This window comes from Opisthocomus hoazin, chromosome 9, assembly GCF_030867145.1.
Source record: "Opisthocomus hoazin isolate bOpiHoa1 chromosome 9, bOpiHoa1.hap1, whole genome shotgun sequence".
Lineage (NCBI taxonomy): Eukaryota > Metazoa > Chordata > Aves > Opisthocomiformes > Opisthocomidae > Opisthocomus > Opisthocomus hoazin.
Genome location: NC_134422.1, coordinates 35,667,413 through 35,688,944, shown reverse-complemented (window position 1 = coordinate 35,688,944; position 21,532 = coordinate 35,667,413). Strand labels below are relative to the sequence as shown.

Genomic DNA, 21,532 nt, shown 5'->3' with positions numbered 1-21,532 from the left:
TGCTTCCAGGAAGGAAGCTTACAAAATCAATAGGTTGTATACATCATAAGCTCAGCGTCTGATTGACAGACAGTGCAGGAGGAATGAAGTCATGAACATCTTGCTTCAAAACACTGCAGTTCATTTTTATGGACGCATTTCAAAAGCCCCAAGCATGTGTGTGTCTGTACAGTAAAAAAGGATTGAAGATAGGGGAGAAGAATAGTAGATGAGGGCTGTTAAACTTGTTTGCTCTGCTGTGCTGCTGATGGGATGAAGTGGAAACAATGTTGTTTTCAGCATGTGACGCTTTATTTGCGGTTACTCGTCAGTCCTAGACTATGTCAAGTGGAACCTCCATGTTCAGAATGATTTCACTGAGGAAAACAGCTTTTTCCTTTGTTGCAAGGCAGGAACTTCAATCTTTAGCACTAATAATGAGGATTTAAAAAATAAAAACATGTCATGAAAGATAATATGAAAAACCTGCAGAAACCAGTGTGTGGACCTAGGCAGTTGTGTGAATGTCTATCTGCATGTACAACTTCAGGGGTAACTTCTCAGTTCAGCAGTGTATTGAGTCTACAAGCTGGAATAAAATGACAGATTGAAATTGTACAGTGATATCATCTGCCTTTTTAAGGCCAGATGCTTTTTTTATCTACCCTATTTAACTATTTTCAGAGGTACGTTTGGCATATTCCTGTACACACTCTGCAAGGTGCCTTTGACAAGGCAAGCCTGTGGCTTTCACTGAACTGAGCTGTGTAGCAGGCTTAGACTTGAGGATTTTCTGCTGGGTGTCCTGCTAGTCAGGGGCTCGGATACCTGCAGCAAGTGCAAGTCAGTCCTACGGATTCGCACTTGCAGGTGAATTCAGTTAGCTCCTGGATGTCTGTAAACAGGCTTGGAGATAAGTGGTGAGAGAAGAGTAATGTGGTAGCATGGTCATATAACAGGGATAGGATAACTAGCATTCTTTGTAAGATTAAGACTTGGAAAGAAAAACATAGGTGTGGTTTAAATTGCTAAAAAATATCTGCAGCTTCTTAAAGAACTGTGTTTGCATTTCATGCACCAGCTATGAAATCTATCGTGATGTGTGGAAACCGACTCGGAGGCCCTTACTGAACTCAGCACCACTAATGAATTGGACTATCAGCTGGGGCTTTCTGATGTTTCTGATGGTGACTTTTACCTTCTGAAACATAAGATAACAACCTGCTCTGTGCGAGCCTGGAGACAGTGTCAGGCGGGACATGAGGCAATGGGAGATTGTTCCCCTTGAAGCCTGCCTTTTGCCCGAGTGAAAACTGGGCTGGTGGCACCCTGTCTACTCTAGTTCACAGACTGTGTGCACACATGCCACCACCCCAATAGACTCTGTGGGATCTGCTGTTATTGTGGTGCTTTCTCCCCACATTTCTTGTGTTTATAATGCTGTTAGTCTCAGCTGCTGACAAGGGTTACTTCTCTGCTAAGGCATGTCCTAATGTTAACGCAAAGAGGTGCTGTGCGTTTGCTTCCTGAGGAGAACAGTCCTCTTCTGGTGGTATTGCTTTGTGCGGGTAATGCAGCTGTACGATGTGTGGGGAGCCGCATAGCTGGTTTGTGATATATTCTCCATACCTGCGTGTCTGATGCTGCAGTGTGATGTGATGGGGGGAATAAGGGTGGGGGAGGTGACAGAGGCTGTAAAAGCTGTTGGAGATGGTTGAAATCTGCTTGTGTACTTCAAAGGGAACCATGTTGTCCCTTCAGTGGGGCCACTGCAGTCGAGGACGTGCAGATCTTCCCCATTTGGCTCAGAGATGGATTCTGTGGTTAGCAGCCCTCTAAAATGGGGCCTTAAGTTTTCAATCAGACTATACTTACATTTTAACTCCTAAAGAAAAGTACTTGCTGTTTTCACACCTGCAGTTGTCTTTTTTTTTTTTGTCCCCTTTATTTCCCCCACCTGGTAAGCAGAAAAGCACTGAATAAGCTCAGTTCTATCTTTCTTAGATACTTTCCTGTGCTTTCTGTTTTGAGGCAATGATCTAAACGTATAAAGTGGTCTGTGTGTAATTTTCTGGTGTTGGTAAACATTAATATGACCAAATTCAACACACTGTATTTGTGGCCAGTTGCTTCTTTTTTTTCCAAAGACAGATCAGACACCCAGAATCCATTGGCATCTAATTTAAATTGTTGGCAGATACATAGCAGACTGTATATCCCCCGTGGAAGCGCTTCATTTGAATTATCCATGGACAGTTTGAATCCATGGATAATTAAATGCACTGTACATAATTAATTTGTAATTGAAATTTTATTAGCTTTGCTGTATGCGACGGTTTGTGGGAGCTGCCAGCAGATGGCCCCTTAACCCTTCTAATACCGCACCGAGCTTTGCTTCGCTCTTCAGGAAAATCATCACGAAAAAAGCCTGCTCGTCCCGCCGTCTGTCAACATTCACCAAAGATCAAATCGCGTTCTTTGAAAGCCTCGGGTTAAACTTTTTAAACCTGAGAGCCAGAGTTTAACAGTTAAATTGCACACACTTGAAAAATACAGAAACTTGATTCTTGCAGGGGACATGTGCACAAGGCTCCTCCAAACTTGCAAGCTTTGGAATACTTTTAAAAGACCCGAGACTAAGATTTTTCTGGAAGCTCAGTTTGCTGTCAAACTGCTCAATCCTCTGTAGTTCACATTCACAGAATTGCTCCGAAGCAGCAAGACACTGAAACCTGTTGTTAGAACTTCTCTGTGGGAGCCTTGCCAGGCAAATATTCCAGGGCTACAGTCTTGATGCCACTGTAGTTTGGTTTGTTAGACAGAAAATAACTATACATACTGTCTTCCCACAAGATGCACTTCATTTTTTTGACATTAGAGTAACAAAAGGTAAAGCTGCTTTGTCACAGAAAGAACACTGTATGTTTGAGCACCGGTGATATTTCACATTTAAAGGGTCTAGGCTTCTAGCAGGCTGAACTGCACCAGGAGAAAGGGTGAAGAAAGCCTGACTGTATTGTTGCCAAATTTCAACTGTAATGGAAGTGTGTTGTGTGGCATGGAAATGCGAAATACACAGATACTTCTGTCAATGTGCTAGGGTAAACTGTACCTCATTCTTCACACTGTCTAAAAAATGACCTGTCTGCGGGGACAATACAGCAGTTGTTACTAATAAATGAACCTGATTCAGTGGAAAAAAAATTGACAGACTTCAAAATTATGTTGCCTCTAAAGGCTGGGATTACATCTTTTAATCTTAAATGAACTCCATCGCATTCCTTTTTTGGTATGACACTTTTACAGTCAACTCTGACTTGCTAAATAGCATAATCAAATAGTCTGATAAGAGTCCCCTAACAGCGACAGTGCTGAAACACTTCTGTAGTTTGCAGCTCTGTAAAATTCCCTGTTCAGTAAAGACAGCTGCACAGCACACACTGAGCTGTTGATCCACATACACGCCTTCTGCGCTGGTATTTCCTCCTGGCCACCTCTTTCCCAACCTTTTAGCCTGGTCAGTGTTGCACTAATAACACCTTCCCATGTGTGGCTTCTTGTACAATGTGCTTTCTGTGTGCCCTGGTGAAGGACCCGAGAGGGGTTGTCTCACTCTGGTAGTGATTAACCTGATGGCTGCCTTATGGTTGCTAATGGAAGGCCAGTGCTTGTCACTTTTATTGCCTTGGAGTTAAGCTTTATGAACTACCTGCATTTTTGTACCTCTGTGTCATGGAGTCATACCTTCCACCTTCTCGATCATTCCTGGATGTGCTTTTGCTTCTATGCATCCTTCACTATCCTTCTTTGCTTCTTTTGTACAAGCTGTGGTGGTGCTGCAGTGTTTCATGCCTTGATGGGAACATGGGAGAGCCATGCCACTGGCTGGCACAAGCTGGCAGAGAGCTCCGTTGAGTGCAAGTTGGCTCAATACATGGAAAATGTGGCTTAATGGAAATATTCCAGCATGTTCTGGTTCACACTTGAAGGATGAGTTTTGTTCTGGGGACTGCTGAGAAGTGCTATATTAGAGACAGATCCTCTCTTTTCACTCCAAAGCAGAGCCAACCTGGCAGGCTTTGCTGTGTCTTTATGGAGAACACAAGTGCTTGGGCTTGGTGTTTGCAGCTTCTTTCCATAGTTTTCTTATTCAACATTTATCTGCCTTACATTTCCTTTGAATAGGCCGATTGAAATGTCGGTGTTTTCCTGCTCTGGTATGAGAAGTCATTTCCTCCGCATGACATTTAAAGTGCCTGCTTTGAGTAACACACAAGCCTCTCTTTTGGATCAGGGCTGGTATGTCTCTTGCAAGTCTCCTCCCCGAAATAAAGGAGGGGGGAAAAAAGAATTTGGCTCTTGCATCTGAAACAGATTAAAGTTTCATTTTTTTCCAATGCTATTCACTTGTTTAGGGTGTCTCCCACAAAACAACTGCCAGCAGCCAACACTCATTTATGGACGGAAAGTTTCCTAATGGTCATTTTATGCTCTCCAGAGTTTCCTTTGATTACAGAAACTGTTGTTTGCATATGTGATAGGTAATCAAAAGTGCAAGGTTACTTTGCCTTTATCACAAAGCACCATTAATTCTTATTCACTAAATCTTGGTGTTTAACAATGGTTACATGGATCATAAGATAACAGAAAAAGGGCTGTCATGTTTCCTGTCATTCACTTACAACTATAAGTGGAAGGTCTGTATTCTGCTTGACTAACTGTATGTAAAGATGCTTCTGGAAAGCTGGAATAGAAAGCTTGCTTGACAACAGTTACTGTTGGCAAAAAGCCATGAGCAGAAGTGTCTGATTAGAGACGTGGTGAATCTTTCAGTGATCACCTTCGTGCAAGGCACTTTAACAAGGTGTGCATTGGTGTGTCTGATAGTAGACTGAGCGCTGTGAATATTAACTGCTACATGTCAGCTGCAGGGTATCATTCACTTCCATGGCTTCTGTGCCACTCTATATTGTACTCTTACGATAATTCAAATGTGTTTACATGAGAATTTTTTTCTATGGTGAAAAATAAACTTTTTTTGACAAATACCAGTGTTCATCAGGAATTTGTTTGCAATGTGTGTTGCCCTTGTATTTGCTTCAGCTTGGGTAACGGTAGATTTCTGCAAACTGGGATAGAAAAGATTCCTTATCCTTTGTTTCCTTGTGGAGCTGTTTTCCTAACATACAAACAATTTCCCTTCTTGCAACTTTTGTCTATTGCCTCTTGTCCTATCGCTGTGTGCCTCTGGGAAAAGTCTGGCCCTGTTCTCTGTGCCAGGCTTGTTAATACTTGCCTTGTAACAGGGTAGTCCCATACTGGACACAGTATCCAGTTGTGGTCTCATAAGTGCCAAACAGAGGAATAATTACTTGCTTTGTGTGGTTGACTACACTCTTGATGATACAGGCCAGTACATGGCTGACTCTCTGCTGCGTGGACACACTGCTGACTCATGTTCAACTTGTTGTCCTTAACCCCTAGGCCTTTGCTGCAAAGCTGCTGTCTAGTTGGTGGGCTACAGCCTGGACCTCTTTGTTCTGCTGGAGCTACTCATCCCAGGTGCAGGACTATGGTACTGGATGGGAGCATTGGATGTTGTAAAGAAGCAGCAACTGATGGCAGGACAAATGGAGTGGATGGCTGTGGCAGGGACTTAAGAGTTCCCAGAGGTGGGAAAAAGGAGACACATTTGGCACTGTCAAGACCAGAGAAAGTGGGATTGTAACTGTAAAGGTGAGAGCCTGTGTAGATGGAGGATTGCTTCCAGCCTGGCTCTGAGAACCTCAGAATCTGAGTTGAGATCATCAGCAGATCAGACAAATCAGTGACTCGGCTACAGGCACAGAAGGTGGCACAGAGAGAGGTGAAACAACCAAAGGGACAGGGAATAGAAATACAACATAGATGTTTTGAATAATGCTAAGACAGGCCCATGCTCTGTCATTGAGAATTTGCAGAGAAATGAACATGCAGATAAAGTATCCCTTGGAAAGAGATACTCTGTGCTGTTTGCTCTGTTATTAGAGGAGCAGAGTTTGAAGCAGTACTGCTGTTGTAGTTAGTACAAGGCACTTTTTGATAAGCAAGTGCCTGGACAGCCCTTGTTCCACGTGATTGACTGCGAGCAACTTCCATCCTGGTAACTCATGGAGGTTCACTGAAGTGTCATTGCTGCTTATGCAAGAGCTACAGTAGAGAAGTAAGCTGGACCACTACCCATAATTCTGGGGGAGGTGTTGGATAATGTTTCCATTTGTTCTTAAGTAATGTGGAAGAATATAAGGGTTTTTATAGACCTATGTCTATACTTACCTGCATATATATGTATTGTGTGTGTATATACTTACATATCTAATGTGTATAGATGTACAGAGGTGTTTTATCTATGTTCTAGTTATTGTATATATTATATAGGTATGTATAAAAAATTTAATATCTTCAGCTGGAACCTTCTACAGGAGTGAAAAAAGCTGCCCTCCTTTCTCCTGTGTGTTTAAAGTCATTGTGCTCTAGCAGGGACTATATGATGGAAAGGATGGTGTGTGTGTGCACAGTGCCTGCAGCCAGACCCGAGCTTTGCTATTGATGAGGGCAGAGAAACTAAGTGGAGAAGGGTGAAATGTGCGGAGCAGAGGGAGTTTTAGCTCAGTCTAATGGCACTAGCTTGTGTCAGGGAGTGCTAGACCCAGTGTTAGTGTTACGGCATCAAAGCTGCGTGATCACAGAACTGTCGCTTTTCCTTAGGCACTGCTCTGACCAGCAAGAAATGGGGTCCTTGGGGATTGCTTTGCCTTTAACTGTGAAACCTGTCTTTTCTAGGGATGGAGGCACCTGTCACAAAACCTGCTCTAATACTGGATTTAATAAAATACATCTGATAAATCCCAGGGAAGGCCAGTTTGAATTCAGTCTTTTAGTAGGCCTCTGGCACTGGAAAAATATTGTACTTGGCTTTTTCTAGTGTGTGTGCACTGTGGTTTTTCTTTCTAAGAGTATTTTGTCTGGAAATGTTTACCAGGTTCCTTCCTTAGCAGAAATGCTAAAGACTTAAAATGTGGAAGAAATCCTGCCAGGATAGTGTCTTTTTTCTAAGGAGGACGTGGGATATGTTCTTCACAGCTCATATGCCTGCTTTCATTTCCAGTCTTCTCATACATTTCTGTTAATGTAATCCTGAACTAGGATTTACTCTTTTGAAAAGCTTCCTGATAGGTAAACAGAGAGCCATATAGGGGAGAGCTGTTTACAGCAACAGTCCCAGAGAGGAAATTTTTGGCCATCTCCAGTCTAGTATTTGATTAAATGCTGCATGGCAAGCATTCCTGACTGATGTGCATATAAACAGAGAAGAGAATTTTCTTTATCTATGATGTTTTTCATATTCAAGGTAACACAATGCTTGCACAAATGTTAATGTGAAAAATGTGGCTACTATGAGTGATTTCTCAAAGCGCATTAAATCCTCCACAGCGGTGCACACACTGGCTGTCAACAAGTGGTTTTGAAAACTTGAAAGCAGGGAAGGAATTTCAAATTGGGCTGGCATTCCTTTGGACCTTGGGCAGCTTTTCCCTCATATGACTGGTGTGTATATTCCTCGGTATGGAGGAACTACAATTCAATTCCCTTTTTGTTCCACAGAAGATGTGATGAACTGAACCATCTTTGTAGAGAAGTACACAAAATACAGTACCTTGAGAACCATGTGAAGCATCATTTGCAGGCCATCCTTGCCTGGATATTTCCCAGTGATGTTGGAAGCAGATAAGTTGAAGAGGTTGGCTCCTGCTTCTGTGCAGATGGCATGGACCAGCATTTTCTTTCCAACACCAGCAGGTCCAGCTAGTAACAAGGCTTTCGTCACAGGAGCCTTCTCATGGACTGTTTGGGAACCTGTAAAAAGTTGTAAGGCACTGTTATTGCTTTCATTTAAGTCTGTCATAAAGGTAGTGGAATGATTCTTCCTTTTTTCTTCACTGTAAATAATTTATAACGTGAATTCATTGTTTCCTTAATATGACATGAGTGCTTGAGTTCACTTTGGTATAACCAGAGCTGTGGCCATAGCGTATCGGAGTTAACATCCCTGTTTGCAGCAAAACTCTACCACCCTTATTTTTTACCTTCTGATGTGTGAACTTCAGTTCTAAATCTATGCAAGCTAAAAGAAAGGTAATTAATAGGTAAATTTTTGAGGATGGACACAAGATACGAGCACTGAAATGGAACTGCTGCTGGTGGCTATGTGTATAGACAAGCCTGGTGCTCTGCTCAGGGACACTTGCCTTCAGTTGCACGGTGGTTGTTCGCTCCCTCCCTCAGCTGTTGGGCAGAGGTTGAGTTAGAGATGTACCTGTGGCTCTGACCTTTGCGTTTGTCAGAGCAGGCCCTCACTTTCTGCAACAGGACACCGGTGTGGACTCCCGTTGCACATAGGGCTAGCAGCATTCCTTTCTCCTCCTGTCTGAAACAACGCCTTCCAGTTTCCTCATCTTTAAAGAAAATAAACTAATGGATTACCTGTTGGGGCTGTGTTTGTCAGTGATGTTGAAATCAAATGCTACCATGTGTTTTATTTTCTCTCCTTTAACTTCTGCCTGCACTTCCCTTTTAGGATGATATTTCCTCTTAAATGTTATTGCTGTTCAGTGAACATTGGAGACTGACTGTTGTCACTTAGGCTAGCTCTGCTTCAAAATCCTTCACTGCTGATACCCCTCTATGCGTGCCTGCTGAGTGTGGTGTCAGCTCATGTGCAGTGGAGCCAATATATGGAACATGGCAGCTGCATGTTGCAGAGCAGGTACGAAGCATCTGCTAGGAGCAGGTGGATCCTTTGCTGTTGCCTTCATTATATTTGGGTGAGCAAATGCCAGAGTTGCTATGCTTCACTTGCTCTGCCAGCAGCGATGACTGCTCAGCATCTTTAAATCTGTTTCTATGGATGCTCCAGGTAAACTCATTCTGAGCTGTAAGAAATATGCTCCATCATCTGGGAAAATCAAGCAGAAATGCCTGTGTTGTAAAAACAGAACCACAGAGAGAGATTTAGGTGACTGACAGTGATAGAACTTGTCTTCCCTGCAGCTCTGTCACTGTATGGATTAAGCACAGGTGAACCTCCAGAGATGGAAGTAGCAGGAAATGTCAAATGCTTTATCCATACCCCCTGGCATTCCAGTAACGTCACTGCCTCAATGCCTAAAAATGTCCTGTGTCAGTAGTAGTGGCTGTCACAAAGTCAGATTTGACAATCCATGTGAGCGTCCACTACTTCTGCAGGTCTTTGGGACTGGTGTCTATCAGACAATGGGACTAGTGGGGGAAACTGGCCCCAGAGGTGATGGGCTGCAGAGGGAGCCTATGGTTTAGCCTGGAAAAGTTCTCAGGGTTAAGGGAGACAGCTAGGTAAAAAAGTATTTAAAACCAAATCCAGTCAGGCTGCCTGTCTGTGTCCTGATGGTTTAACATCCCAAATAAATGACAATGAATGGAGTGCTAAGATGAATGCCATTATTCCACCACTGCGCAGGATGTAGTGAAGTTGTCAGCCACCCAGGCTTTATTAATATTTGGTCTTTCCATACCAATCTATTACTATTACACATAGATTTATTACAAGGGGAGCAGCAGACTCCTGCGTGGTTAAAGATGAAGTATATCTTCTACTTCTCCTTTCAACTGCTTATAATTTTCTCAATGCCATTTAAGCTGGAGCTTTTCTTGCCATTAGATGACTATTTTGAGAAAAACTTTCACTTCTGCACATACACAATTATGTAATGATTAACTAGTTCTGAGGCCAATTAAGTAAAATGTCATCCATAACATATCACCCAAAAGGTGAAACATTCCTGTGCCTTTTTTTTTTGGCTCATGCAATACCTCTTTTTTTTTTTTTATCAAAGGCATTTTTCAAACTGCTGTTGCAAATACATTCTGTTTGTTTAACTAGCGCGGGGTCTCTTCTTCCTAGATTTTTAGCCAATTTTATAAATGGCAGAAAATTTATGGGTTCTCTTTCCTCTTGCCTTGGGGGGGGTGTCTTGGGGCTTGATTTCACTAGATTAGATGGTGTTAAAACATAACCTTGGAGGAGTTACCTGATATGTGAAATACCACACTGCAGTCAGTGCAGACAGGGATAACTGCTGAGCTCTCTCCTAGCTGGCTGTGGTCAAACTCACAGCCGGCCTCTGAGGATTTACCCGAAACCAGTCGAGAGTGTTTTAAGTGGGAAGAGTCCCATCTTGGTTGAAGGCAGGGGTGCTGCCAGTATCCTGTTTGTTAACCTGACTCTTCAGGTTGGTCTGTAGGGCAGCAGGAGCACACTTCTCTACCCGAAACCCGAATGAAGCAGACTTGTGCACTGTTGCTCTGTACTCTCCAAGGCCCACCGAGCCTTTCTGGGGGATGCGGGAGAGCCACAGAGCAGCCTGAGTGCTGGTCCTGCTGGAAGGTGAGCAGAGGCGAGGGAAAAGCAGCAGCTCTGTGTCGTCTCTGCTCTATCTGCCAGAATAGGAGACAGGGAGACATCAGCCCTTTTGCCCTATAAAGGGGACCTGCAGACAGTGACACAGCCTGGGGGAGAATATGCCTAGTTTAAAACCTCCCTGAAATTCAGTCAGGAATGGAAAAGGATGCAAGTGAAGTATGAGTAGAAGCCCTTGAGATAGGCACTTCTTGCAATCACTAGAGTTTGGCTTAATGCCATTTCCAAGTAAAATGTGGGATAGATTTTTACATTAAAAGCAAACAACCCAACCCAGCAAAGCTTTGTTAGATATTGGCGAAGTCTGGCATAAGAATTGTAAGGGCATTTAAATGTTCTCTTTGATGTACAAAATGCGTTCAGACTAATTCCTTAAATGATTGCATTGTTTAGTACTGAGTAACATTAGCCAGCTTGTAAAAGGTAAATTGCAACCTTAGCCCTTCCCTTAACTTGATTAATTTTGATCACTGGAGCTTGTTTTAGCTATTATCTTTCCCAAGTGATTTCCTTTTATGTGCTGCCATTCACAAACTGTTAACATGCAAGCAGAGATGGTATGGAAATGCAATACCTGACAATAGCATGTGCAAGCTCCTTTATGCACTATTAAAATGATATGGTCTTCACTCACAAGGCTTAATTGAAAAACAATTATGCCGCAAAATGCTTTAGATTACGATTAATCAAGCCCTGTCAAAGCCAGTAAAAATGCATGTTACTGACAGGAAGCACAGCCATTGAATTCTGCCCTCTAGTAATTTTTGCTGTGCTCTTACCTAATGGCAATATTCCATACAGTGTTATTAGCTGTCTGACATCTGCAAGAGAGGGCATTGGCTCTGTATCTGCCTGACGAAGTGTGGTCCCCAGATAGCTGTACTCGCCTGTAGGGAGGAAGCACGGGCTTAATAAATGTGACACTGCATTGTTATAAAATGCATAACTCAAGTAATGAAAAACTACCACAGAATACCAATATAGCATGCTCTCAGCAAACCCAGTACCGTCAAGGGACAGGGACTCATACAGGGCAATAGTGTCGTGGAGTGTGGCCCTGAGAAATTTGAAAGGTGAACTGCAAAGGAAAATGAAGTTAAACACACGGTGGACTCTCCCTTCCAGACTGTGGAAAGTGTTCAGTAGAGCAGTCAGTCTCAAGTAACCTTTTAAAGAAACTTTGTGGAGAAGAATCATTAGTAGCAGCATAAATCACGCTGCTGGCAAAGGATTTCCAGATTTGGGATTTTGTAGGGCTGGAATCCCAGTGAACCATGCTCTATCAAAAGGATTTCAAAAAGGAGGAAAAGATATTTTAACAAGCTTTTCCTCTGGCTGCATCACGTCTCAGCTTCTCACTATGTTAGACATTTAAGTGTGTCACCTAATTTGGTGGGGCTCTTTGCTTTGCAGTTCACCTTTTTCTAATTCAAAAAAAAACAACCCCTCCACAAAATAATCCCAGATAATTAAAAATCCCTGACATGAACTGAAAAGATCTAATCTTGCCTCGGCTCTTATTACAGAACCATAATCACATTGCTTGCCCTGTCAAAGTCCATGTACAAGACATGTTAGAGAACAAAGATACAGAAGGGTGGGCCACAAGCAAGAAAACTAGTTGTGGCAAATGTAGTCAATGATTACTTTTTTGCATAATACATGTTATAGTGAATATTATTGAAAAATATTGTGTTTTATTGGAGATAAAAAGGGAGAGCACTAGAGCTTTCTTGAGCAGAGGTAAATTAGCAATGGTTAAGAGAGAAAGTGGAGTTGTTATTTTGGGGGCAAAAAGGCAGAAAAGCCCTGGTGCAACTTCCCCATCCCCTCTGAAGAATAAAATTAATTTCAGGTTTTATCTTTTATTTAAGGAGAAATCAAAAGAACTGGATAGGAATTAATCTTCACAGATTTAATTAGAAGGCATCAAAGGGTTTAATTGCAACTGAACATAAATCACAGTGGATATTCTCTGACTAATTTAGATAAGGTCACCAAGAAAATTAGTTCAGTGATGTCGGTTTGTCATGGGGGGGGGACATTTTGGTGCCTTTACTCGCTGTGTAGCGCAATTCCACTCTTTGTCCTTTCCCCAGGAACCAGGAGTGAGTGACCTTCCTTAGACTTCAGCCCTGTAAGAGCAGAGCAGATAAGGACTTTTTGTTCTGTGGGCTTTGACTGTGTCCTTGGAATCTTAAAGGTGGAGGTTTTTTGGTATTTAAAAAAAGTTGGATCCAAATCCTTGGCCAATTTTAAATGCCTTGTGTAGCTTGTTCTGGCAGCTCAAGCAGCATGACTGAGTTCTGAGGTGGAAAAAGCTGGCTTTGATGGTCTGGGCCAGCTTCTGTGCTGGGACACGTGGGGTACCTGGCACAGGTGTAGGCAGCCAGGTGAGTATCGCTGGACTTGGCACTACTGCGCCCAGTATCTTCTGCTGGGAAGTGAATATTGCTAGTGTAACCTGGAGCAGCCCTTGTGTTGCTTTATGATGCAGAGGAGCCAATGCTTAAAACCTCAGAGTCAAGGGAAGACGGTCCAAAGCCATCTCAGCTGTTAATTATTATCCACTGGCTAAGATGTGCTTTCAAAATATCTGTGGTAGGGAATGTCTGTTGGACTGAAGTGACCTTGATGGTACTGGTTGGGTGAATGAAGGAACAATGGAAATCTTCCATTACTTTACTTCATGATCTTTAGTGAGCATAAAATGGATGGAATACTTGTTAATTCAGCCTTCAACAGTATGGGCAAAGACTCTGAAGGCAATAATCGGTGCTTTTAAGAGTTTATATAAACATGGCATTTGGAGGTGATGTAGGAGAATCTAGCTCTTCTGGCTCAGGTACATACTACTTACAGCCGGTGATGTTGTGGCTTCTGGATGTCTGCAAGTTTAAATAATGGTGGCATTAAACAAGTGAATTTTTGTTTTTTTTGCTGCCAATATTGCTGTAACTGCTGTATGGCACCAAATGCTTTTGGAGATGGTGTCAGACCCCTGTGCAGCCTGCAAGTGGGTTTTTGTTTGCTCTGTGCAAAGCATGGACAAGCATGTCTGACTGCAGGTGCAGGTAACAGAAACTGGGCAAGACGACTATGAAATGCAGAACTAGGCAGACACAGACCTTACTCAAATCAAGGGCCAGATATGCCTCAAAGCACTGCTCAAAGTTCAGGGGCAGTCAGGGAGGTGGCGGTAAGGGAGTGATCTTCTCTTCTGAGTGAACAAACGCTGAAGGTTGGAGGCATGGTATTTACTGTTCTCTGGGAAATATTCTGGATGGATGATGACAGCCAGTCTGTTGTATTTGCAGTGTCTTGCTAATGCCTGGCCAGTGCTCCTTAAAGGATGTTCTGGTTCGACCTCAGGGTAGTTTGTGACATCCAAAAACATTCCAGGCTTCCAGGTGTGAGTGCTTTGAGCCAAGCACCAGCTCTACAAACCTGTCCTGGTTTCAGCAGCAGAAGTGAAAGATACTAAGCACCCTGCAGCAACAGACCTGATTTGCATACTTGGCTTTAGATATTCAAATTTAAAAGTCCTGAAAGTGTAATTACTCACTCTTGACTGGAAATAGGGGTCAGCGAACACTGAATGGCTGGAGGTTTGGTTAGATTAAACACCATATTAGCTGTAAAATGTGTACTTTACCAACATAATCGGTGAGATTCACAGTCCTGGCTTTTATTAGTAATCCTTCTTCCACTAGTTCTTCGTACAGAGAATCGATGGTCCTACGGACAAGAGACATCATTCAGAAATTCTAGGGCACTATAAGTAAAAGCTTAGTTCTTCAATTGCTGGAATAGCTTCGGAGTTATTTATGCTTCCCCAGCTTTATAACTGTAGTTTTGTAGCTCAGAGGAAAAGATGATTAGCTCCATCAATATGAAATCAATAAGTACCATTTTCTGCGTTATGGTAAGGAATGTCTTTTACTACCTCACACACTGCATGGCTCCTGCTCACAGATTCCATTACCCATTTTCAGGTGATGCAAGATCAGTTATGACTTGTGTAATAGACTCATTCATTAATATCAATTACTGGAAAATTATTTTTAAATTATGTAATAATAGCAATCCTAACACTACTATACCTATTCACTTAGCTCTCCAATTAGCAGTAATTCATTAATTCTTCCTGGAATTTATTCTGTTTGCAATATACAGCCTCATCTCATCAGGAACACACTAGAAATGAGTCCCTCAGAGCAAGCAGTTGTCCATCTACTGCAGTGTTAGGGTGATGCTGGCCAAAGGAGAATCGGGGAAAGACATACAGTGGCAACTGTGGCATAAGTTTTCCAGTGGAACGGTTTCTTCCTATCTCCATTAGTGGCTGGAAACAGCTCCCAGTAACTGAGGATTTAATACACTTATATTTGTATCCAGTTTTCTGTTGGCGTTCCCCTTAGACTCTCTTTTGGAGTTCTATCTAAATGTTAATTTCAATTACATATTTGGTACTAGGTTCTACAGATTGATACTGCTTCAAGAATTACATAAAATGAATAAGCCTGTTGGAAATTCTTATTGTTAGTGTGAACAATATTGATTTGAACCTTTCTAGGTCTTTCACTGTTTGTGTACTTTTCGTATCCTTTCTCTTCAATATCTGAGCTTTTTTTTGTCATTGTCACCTATCTTAATTGGGACATTCTGGTATTGCTACAATAAAAATATTTAATAATTACTCTCAGCTGGCTAATAAAACCATATATAATTTGAGTTCTCCAGCCCTTTTCCATTTCAGCTGGGAAGTTTTATGTTTATGCAGTGTTAGTGGCACAATTAATATAGAAGTAGTAATAAGGAAATACAAAATTTAACGCAGCTTCAGTAGCTTTGACTTTGTCGCTCTGACTCTTGCTTTCATTCTCAGTGATTTTATATTGAGTATGCACCATAAAACAAGCAGAAGGTAGAAAAGGACTAACCTGACAGTTCTGTTGGGAGCATGACTCCTACTTTTCTTGTCTTATTATTTTTACTGTGCAAGCTTAATGATGCATGCCCTGAGTCTCCTCCAAGTAAGTGTGATGTGATCAGTCCCTGACTAAAGCCCCCTGTGCCCTTTCCACCATGTCAAAAATGAGATGAACCTGAGCTTTTCCTGGTTGTTTCTGAAATACTTCCTCCTTCCCTGCTCAGTGGGGAAGAGAAAAGCATTGGAGGCAAAATGCCACGTAAACTGTGATTGAAAGCCAGCTACTAAAAAGCCTGTGCTCTTAAATGGCTGCCTGTTTATTAAGTTTGTTTATAAGAAGCAGGTATGTGCAAGAGTAATTTTAAAAGCACAGAATGTATGCATACTTGTTAGACTTTGGTACTGCTCTTGTAAGAGAGGTCATGCTCTGTTATAATCCATGACATGTTTATTTTAAATATTTGCTTGGAGAGGCTTTTTATTTTAAAGCAGGTAAAGAGATCATTGATTGTGTAGCGCTAGCACCCAAATCATCTAGTCCAGGTCTTGCTGTGCATGTCTTGTACAACTGGCTTTGTGGGGTGAATCCCCTGTGCTTCCTCCTGCAGTGACTGAGTGTGTTTGTCTTCATGCTGTTCTCCAGCCCTGCTCCCTTAGAAGCTGGGTCTGCTCCTGCCCTGCACTGCTGCTGGGTCAGCAGGTCCCAGCAGTGATCTCTCTGCGTAGGTGTCTGCATTATTTGTACAGGTGAAAAGTGGCCGGATTATCAGTGAATGCATCACGAGCTCACTGAATGTACTGTCAAAAGAAGAAATCCTCTCAAATCCTCCAAATAGAATAAGGGTGCTTAAAAGAGCAAGGATACACAAATTGCCAGGTCTGCCAGAACACTTATTGATAAAGAAGACTGATTTATATGACATGTACACTTTACCTAAGATGTGAAGGGTGATTTATAGAGTACAGGCACCTGCCTGCAGCCTCACTTATTGGGCTTCAGCTGGGATGGAAAATCTGACAGTCAACAAAACTGCCAGGTGCTTCTGCACCTGCAGAGAGGATGGGAAAGAGACAAACAGGGCGATATCCTGCCTAAATATTGCATATGTTTAGTTTTGCATACTGGAATTAACCTGAATGAAGTTAATGGAGACTGGCTCTAGTGCTGTCATGTTGCAGAATGGGGCTCTTAATTTGTCTGTGGTGTTGAATATGGGGGAGAAACAAGGTTTGTGCTGTGTACCATTAAATGAGTGCTTTGTTGCCCTGTTGTTTGTGGTGCTGTGAAGCCACCAGTTGGGCAGGGCAGTGGGGAGGTTCCAGTGTTCACTGCAAATGTAAAAAAGGTTTTAGCTAAAATGTATATGCTTGAAGTTTGTGAAAGATTTCTTTTTTTATCATCTAGGCTTTTTATGGATGTTTATAGCTGTTAATAAAGAGGTTTTATTTTATTGTAGGGCTCCTGATGCTGGTAAGCACAGCAATGTTGAGATGCTTTTTGTGTAAGTAAAAACTAAAAGGGTTGACAGCACATCTAATGCCAAGAGGATGCAGTCTCTCCTTGTCTGAATCTCAGGTAAACAGGTCCTCTCTTTACCTGTCAGGAGTTAGGTCTTCCTCCATCTCGGGTATCTTTTTCCTCTTGGTCATCTTTTCTTTCTGAGGATCGCAAAACCAGGTAGGAATTAGTGACCTTAATACACTTAACGCACATGTACATATTTGAATGTACCGAAGCAACGGGAGGGCCAGAAGAGCAAATGTTTCAGTGCTTGAATGTGGCCCTTGTTACTGGAGGAACTGAAAGGGAATCATTGTATCCTTGAATGCTCTGAGGGAAGGAAGGCAGGAGGTATTCCCATTTGTAAGTGCCTCACCAAGGCACAGGAGAGGTGAAGCACCCCTCGGCTTGAGAAACTTTGTCCAACCTGCGGATCTCATGTAGATTGATTCCTTCCTTTGTGGAGCACAAGCTCTCAGGTTGAGTGGGTATGGCCCTTACTTGAGAAGGAAGCAGGAAGGAAAAGGGTGTGGGGTCCAAGTAGCTGATCTAGAGGCTGTTTGTGTGTGTGTGGTGTTTGGTTGGTTGTTTTTTTGGTGGTGTGTTTTTTTTTTTTGTTTTGTTTTGTTTTTCACATTGGGGTAAAATATGTAAGCAACTTCCCTGAGGTCACACAGGGTGCTCACAGCTGGACCAGGACCTCAAACCAACCCTCCTGAACCTCTGGCTAGCCTCCTGCCCACCAGATATCCTTTCTTCCTTTTCTTTCCTAATGCCTTGGGGAAGAAGTTTGACAAGGTCAGAAAATCATGACCTGCTCTTCTCTTGATATTCTCACCACACCTTCACTAAGGGAAGATTTTGACTTGTGTGACTAGCTTGTTTACGTACGGCAAAAAACCCATGGAAAACATAAATAAGAAAGATGTGAATAAAGCCCCTCCACTAATTACAGCTCACAAGCCATAAATATGGTTAGGGGATAATTAGCAGTGCAGAGATCATCATTAATCCACGTTAGCGCCCAGCACTGGTGTCCATACTTAAGTTCTGCAAAGCACTTCAGGGTGACTTCAGTGGAACTGTTTACACAGCAACATTCACGCACCATGAGACTTCTTTACTGGCTTAAATTTAGGCATGTGCTTAAATGCTTAGTTGATCAAGACAGCTTATTCTTTCCAAAAGTTTGTTTGATTTCCTGGGAATACCATCGTTTGCTTTATTTTCCTCAATAGCGAATACTTCTGCAGAGCTCTAGAGGTTATGTTGTTGAGTTCAAAAAAAAAAAAAGTCCTACCCAATTAGCTGGAAAATGCTGGGTGTTTCTTACAATGGATAAGCAGTATTCAGAAATCTATCAATTTTAAGTTTTCAGGGACAGTTGCAATGTAAATAACCTATGGTTGAATCACCTGTTAGCGTTTGCAGTGCAACAAACATAATCTAGATGAAAACGCAAATTAAACCCAGAACTATATGGATAAGCTAACTGGGAAAAAGTGATGTCTTTAAATTCTGGATTAGAATAACGCAAACAACTCTGTTTCTGCAGAACTATGCCTCAGGTTTCTTTACACAAATAAGCTTGGCAGTAAATACTCGTTAGAATAAACCAGTGGGGTTTTGTTTTAAAGAACAGGAATGGGAAGAACAAAGCATGTGCCATGCTGTTTTAATGACTGAGGAAATATTGTGACTGTCAGCGGTTTATTTCTGGTGTTCCTCCAGCTTTGTCTCTTTAACCTTTCTTCCAACAAGCTAGAAATTGCATATCATGGGGTCTGACTGGGAAGAAAAGCTCATTTCTACCTATGTAAAGACACTAAGCATATGTTGAATTTATTGGCCAACTGGTATGGTCCTCGAGGCAGTTTCACCAGTAAAATAACTCAAGAGCAAAACAAAAATGAACTATGCAGGGGAAAAAATGTGTTTTCCTAATTAACGTGAGCATTTATGGGAATTTGGCAAACACTGAGATGCGATAAGGGGAGATATGAATTGTAGACAATGGCTTTCCTCCAAAATGTCTTACTGGGAACTGCTTTTATTTAGAAAATGATAATGTTTAATGAATGTGAACATGCTCATCATTTAAAATGGAAATCTCCTTGTTTCTGTCTCTGAAATGTCAGTCTAGCTTCTGTGTAGCCATCCATTTACTTGGTTATTTTCTGCTTTGCTAAGTCACACGTAGTGAACTGCAGTAGTTATTAGTTGGCAGATGACAGAAGACTGTCTTCCGTGCTCAGTGTGATATCTTGTCTTTCTGTGTGGGCTCAGGAAAAAAGCTGAGTAGCTCAGAGGTTGCTACAAGCAAACATGGACCTGATTTGAGAGCAGATTCCAGAGCAGAGAGTCTCTGGCACCAGAAGTGAGATGGTAGCCAAAATGACTCATTGAGGGAACTGTTGCACTTTGGAAGTGCAGGATCTGTGGCACCCTTCGGCTGTGATCATACAAGTCCTGCTGCCATCACAGCTACTGCCACCAAGTATGTGGAAAAGTAACGAGAGGAAAATACTCTTGTGCTTTAAGGGAAATGACGGTGTATAAGCAGCAGTCTATGAAGAGTGTGAGTGGATTCCTTGGATCATGTGTGATGCTTTGATGGGAGGCTGAACAAGTGCAGATTTGCACTGTGTGCATCTGCTCTGGGTTGTGAAGTCTTTCCTGGCAATGCCAAGATATAGAGAGCAGCTTCAGGTATTTGCATTGAAAAAGTCCTGAGACAAAGATGTTCCCACTGATTATTAAGCTCTTGCTAAATGAGGGGTTCTGGTCTGTAATCCCTGCTGGATTTAGCTAGAGCATCCAATTATGTTACAGCCCCCACAGCTGGCTGAGCTCTGGGTGCTAATCTCCATCAGATACAGAAAATCCAACAGGGTTTGTGAATCACGGTCCTCAAAGCCAGCCTTTCCTCAGTTCTGACCCAGCTTGTCTTCTGGCTTTATTCACTATGGCTTTGCTATTACCAAGTCTCTAGACTGATGTCAATATTCTTGTCATAGCCATTGCTATAGTTAACCTCCTGGGGTTTTCTTTGCTTCTGCCTGGCTGCATCAAAAAGGGATATCCAAAGCTGCACTGAGATGCTGGCAAGGCCTATTTCAGAAGCAACTATTGCACTCTTAGGTTCCCATGTCCCCTCTTTCTGTTTTTTCTGAATTCTGGCCATGCCTTTGTCTGTGTGGGGGTGTGTTTACTTGCAATGGGTTGCTTTACCTGCAGTTGGATAGGAAACAAATCCTTGGAGCAGCAGAGCAGGAAAAGCAGCACAATGGACTTGACAAAAAAACACTCTGCTAAGCACTCAAATGTAATTTCCAGGTCGGTAACTGGAGAGAACTGATTTTGGTAGCTCTTGAGTTGGGTGGAAAGCCTATTTAAAGAAGGTAGGTCTGTAGTAGTTTACCTAGCTGCAGATTTCCAAGGGAAATGGTTGCTAAGCCCTCTGGGTACCATGGTTTGGGTACCTGGCATCCATCTGGAATAAATACTTGTAAAGCTGGTGGGTTGTGTTGAGCCACCCAAATCAGAAGCTTGGGCTGTTGGCAGAAAGGGGTGGACTCAGAACAACAGCATTTCATTAAAAAGTTTGCGCTGGTACAAGGATGCCACCAACTTGCTAGAAATTGAATACTTTGGAAAATGCCAGCCCTTTTTCATTCTCTTCAGGTGCTTTATAACACACTTTGTTAGGCTGGGTGGGGACTTAGATGTTCTGACATCTCTTTGCCAGCCTTCCTAGACACCAAGGCCATATCCTTCACTAGGATCAAATCTTTCCTCAGCCTGTTTTTACACAGGTGCTTACAATCCCAGCTGGCTGATCCATGGCTGGGCAGATGATAAGCTGTGACTGTGCATAGTGAAGAAAAGTGCAATTTGCAGGAGAGCTGAATCACATTCCTTTATTTCTGTTGTATCCTCATTCCCTCTCCTGCGACAGATCTGGAGCAATAGGAGTCCAGCGCGGTGTGTCTCTTAAAAAGGACACTTGTGGTCTATAACTTGTCAATGCTGGACCCTAAGGACAAATAACAGTGGGACAGTCTGTGGGGTGAGAAGCTTTCAACATGGGCAGAGGGGCAGGATCCATGCCTCAGATGATAGCAGGGTGGCTTGTTCCATACTAGGTGAGATCCAAGCAGTTTCGGTATTTTCAGACCAGCACTACTGGTCTGGAGACCCGTTTATAATGAGAAGAACGATTTGCCTTTCCACCCAAGATGATTCTTCCACAAAGGTGGGAAATGGGTTTTTTATCTTCAGGGGAAATAAGAGCAATTCTTGGTAGGGTTAAGTGTCAGCTTGTAGTGTTAAGTGGTATTTGAAGGTCTGGAGTCAGTTACAAAATTCAGCCTAGAAAGTACAGTGCATGGAAATAAAGGAGTGGTCTACACATATGACTGGATCTCTTAAATTTTATTTAAGACCTGAGCCATCAGAAACACTAACTGGGAGGGAGCAGTTAGCTTCCTTATGCTTTCCCTTTAGAGTCCAATTCCAAAATGTCATTGCTGAATTCCCTACAAAAGAGACTTTCAGACAGGATTTTGAGCTCAAATAATTTGCTGTGGGTCACGTAGATTTTTTTTTTTTTTTTTTTTTTTTA

At 42.3% G+C, this 21,532-nt stretch overlaps 1 protein-coding gene across 2 annotated transcripts in view; it reads right to left on the bottom strand.

The window, feature by feature from the left end:
- The window catches only part of DRC11 (dynein regulatory complex subunit 11), a 109,650-nt gene that overhangs the window by 13,305 nt on the left and 74,813 nt on the right, over nt 1-21,532 (bottom strand). The window contains exons 12-15 of one of the 2 annotated variants that reach the window (XM_075430249.1): nt 17,005-17,066; nt 14,130-14,212; nt 11,254-11,361; nt 7,676-7,875 (exon numbers count right to left, since the gene is read on the bottom strand). In XM_075430249.1, the coding sequence (XP_075286364.1) occupies nt 7,676-7,875; nt 11,254-11,361; nt 14,130-14,212; nt 17,005-17,066 (453 nt within the window). The remainder of the gene's footprint in view (nt 1-7,675; nt 7,876-11,253; nt 11,362-14,129; nt 14,213-17,004; nt 17,067-21,532) is intronic. The other variant, XM_075430250.1, reaches the window with a different exon arrangement.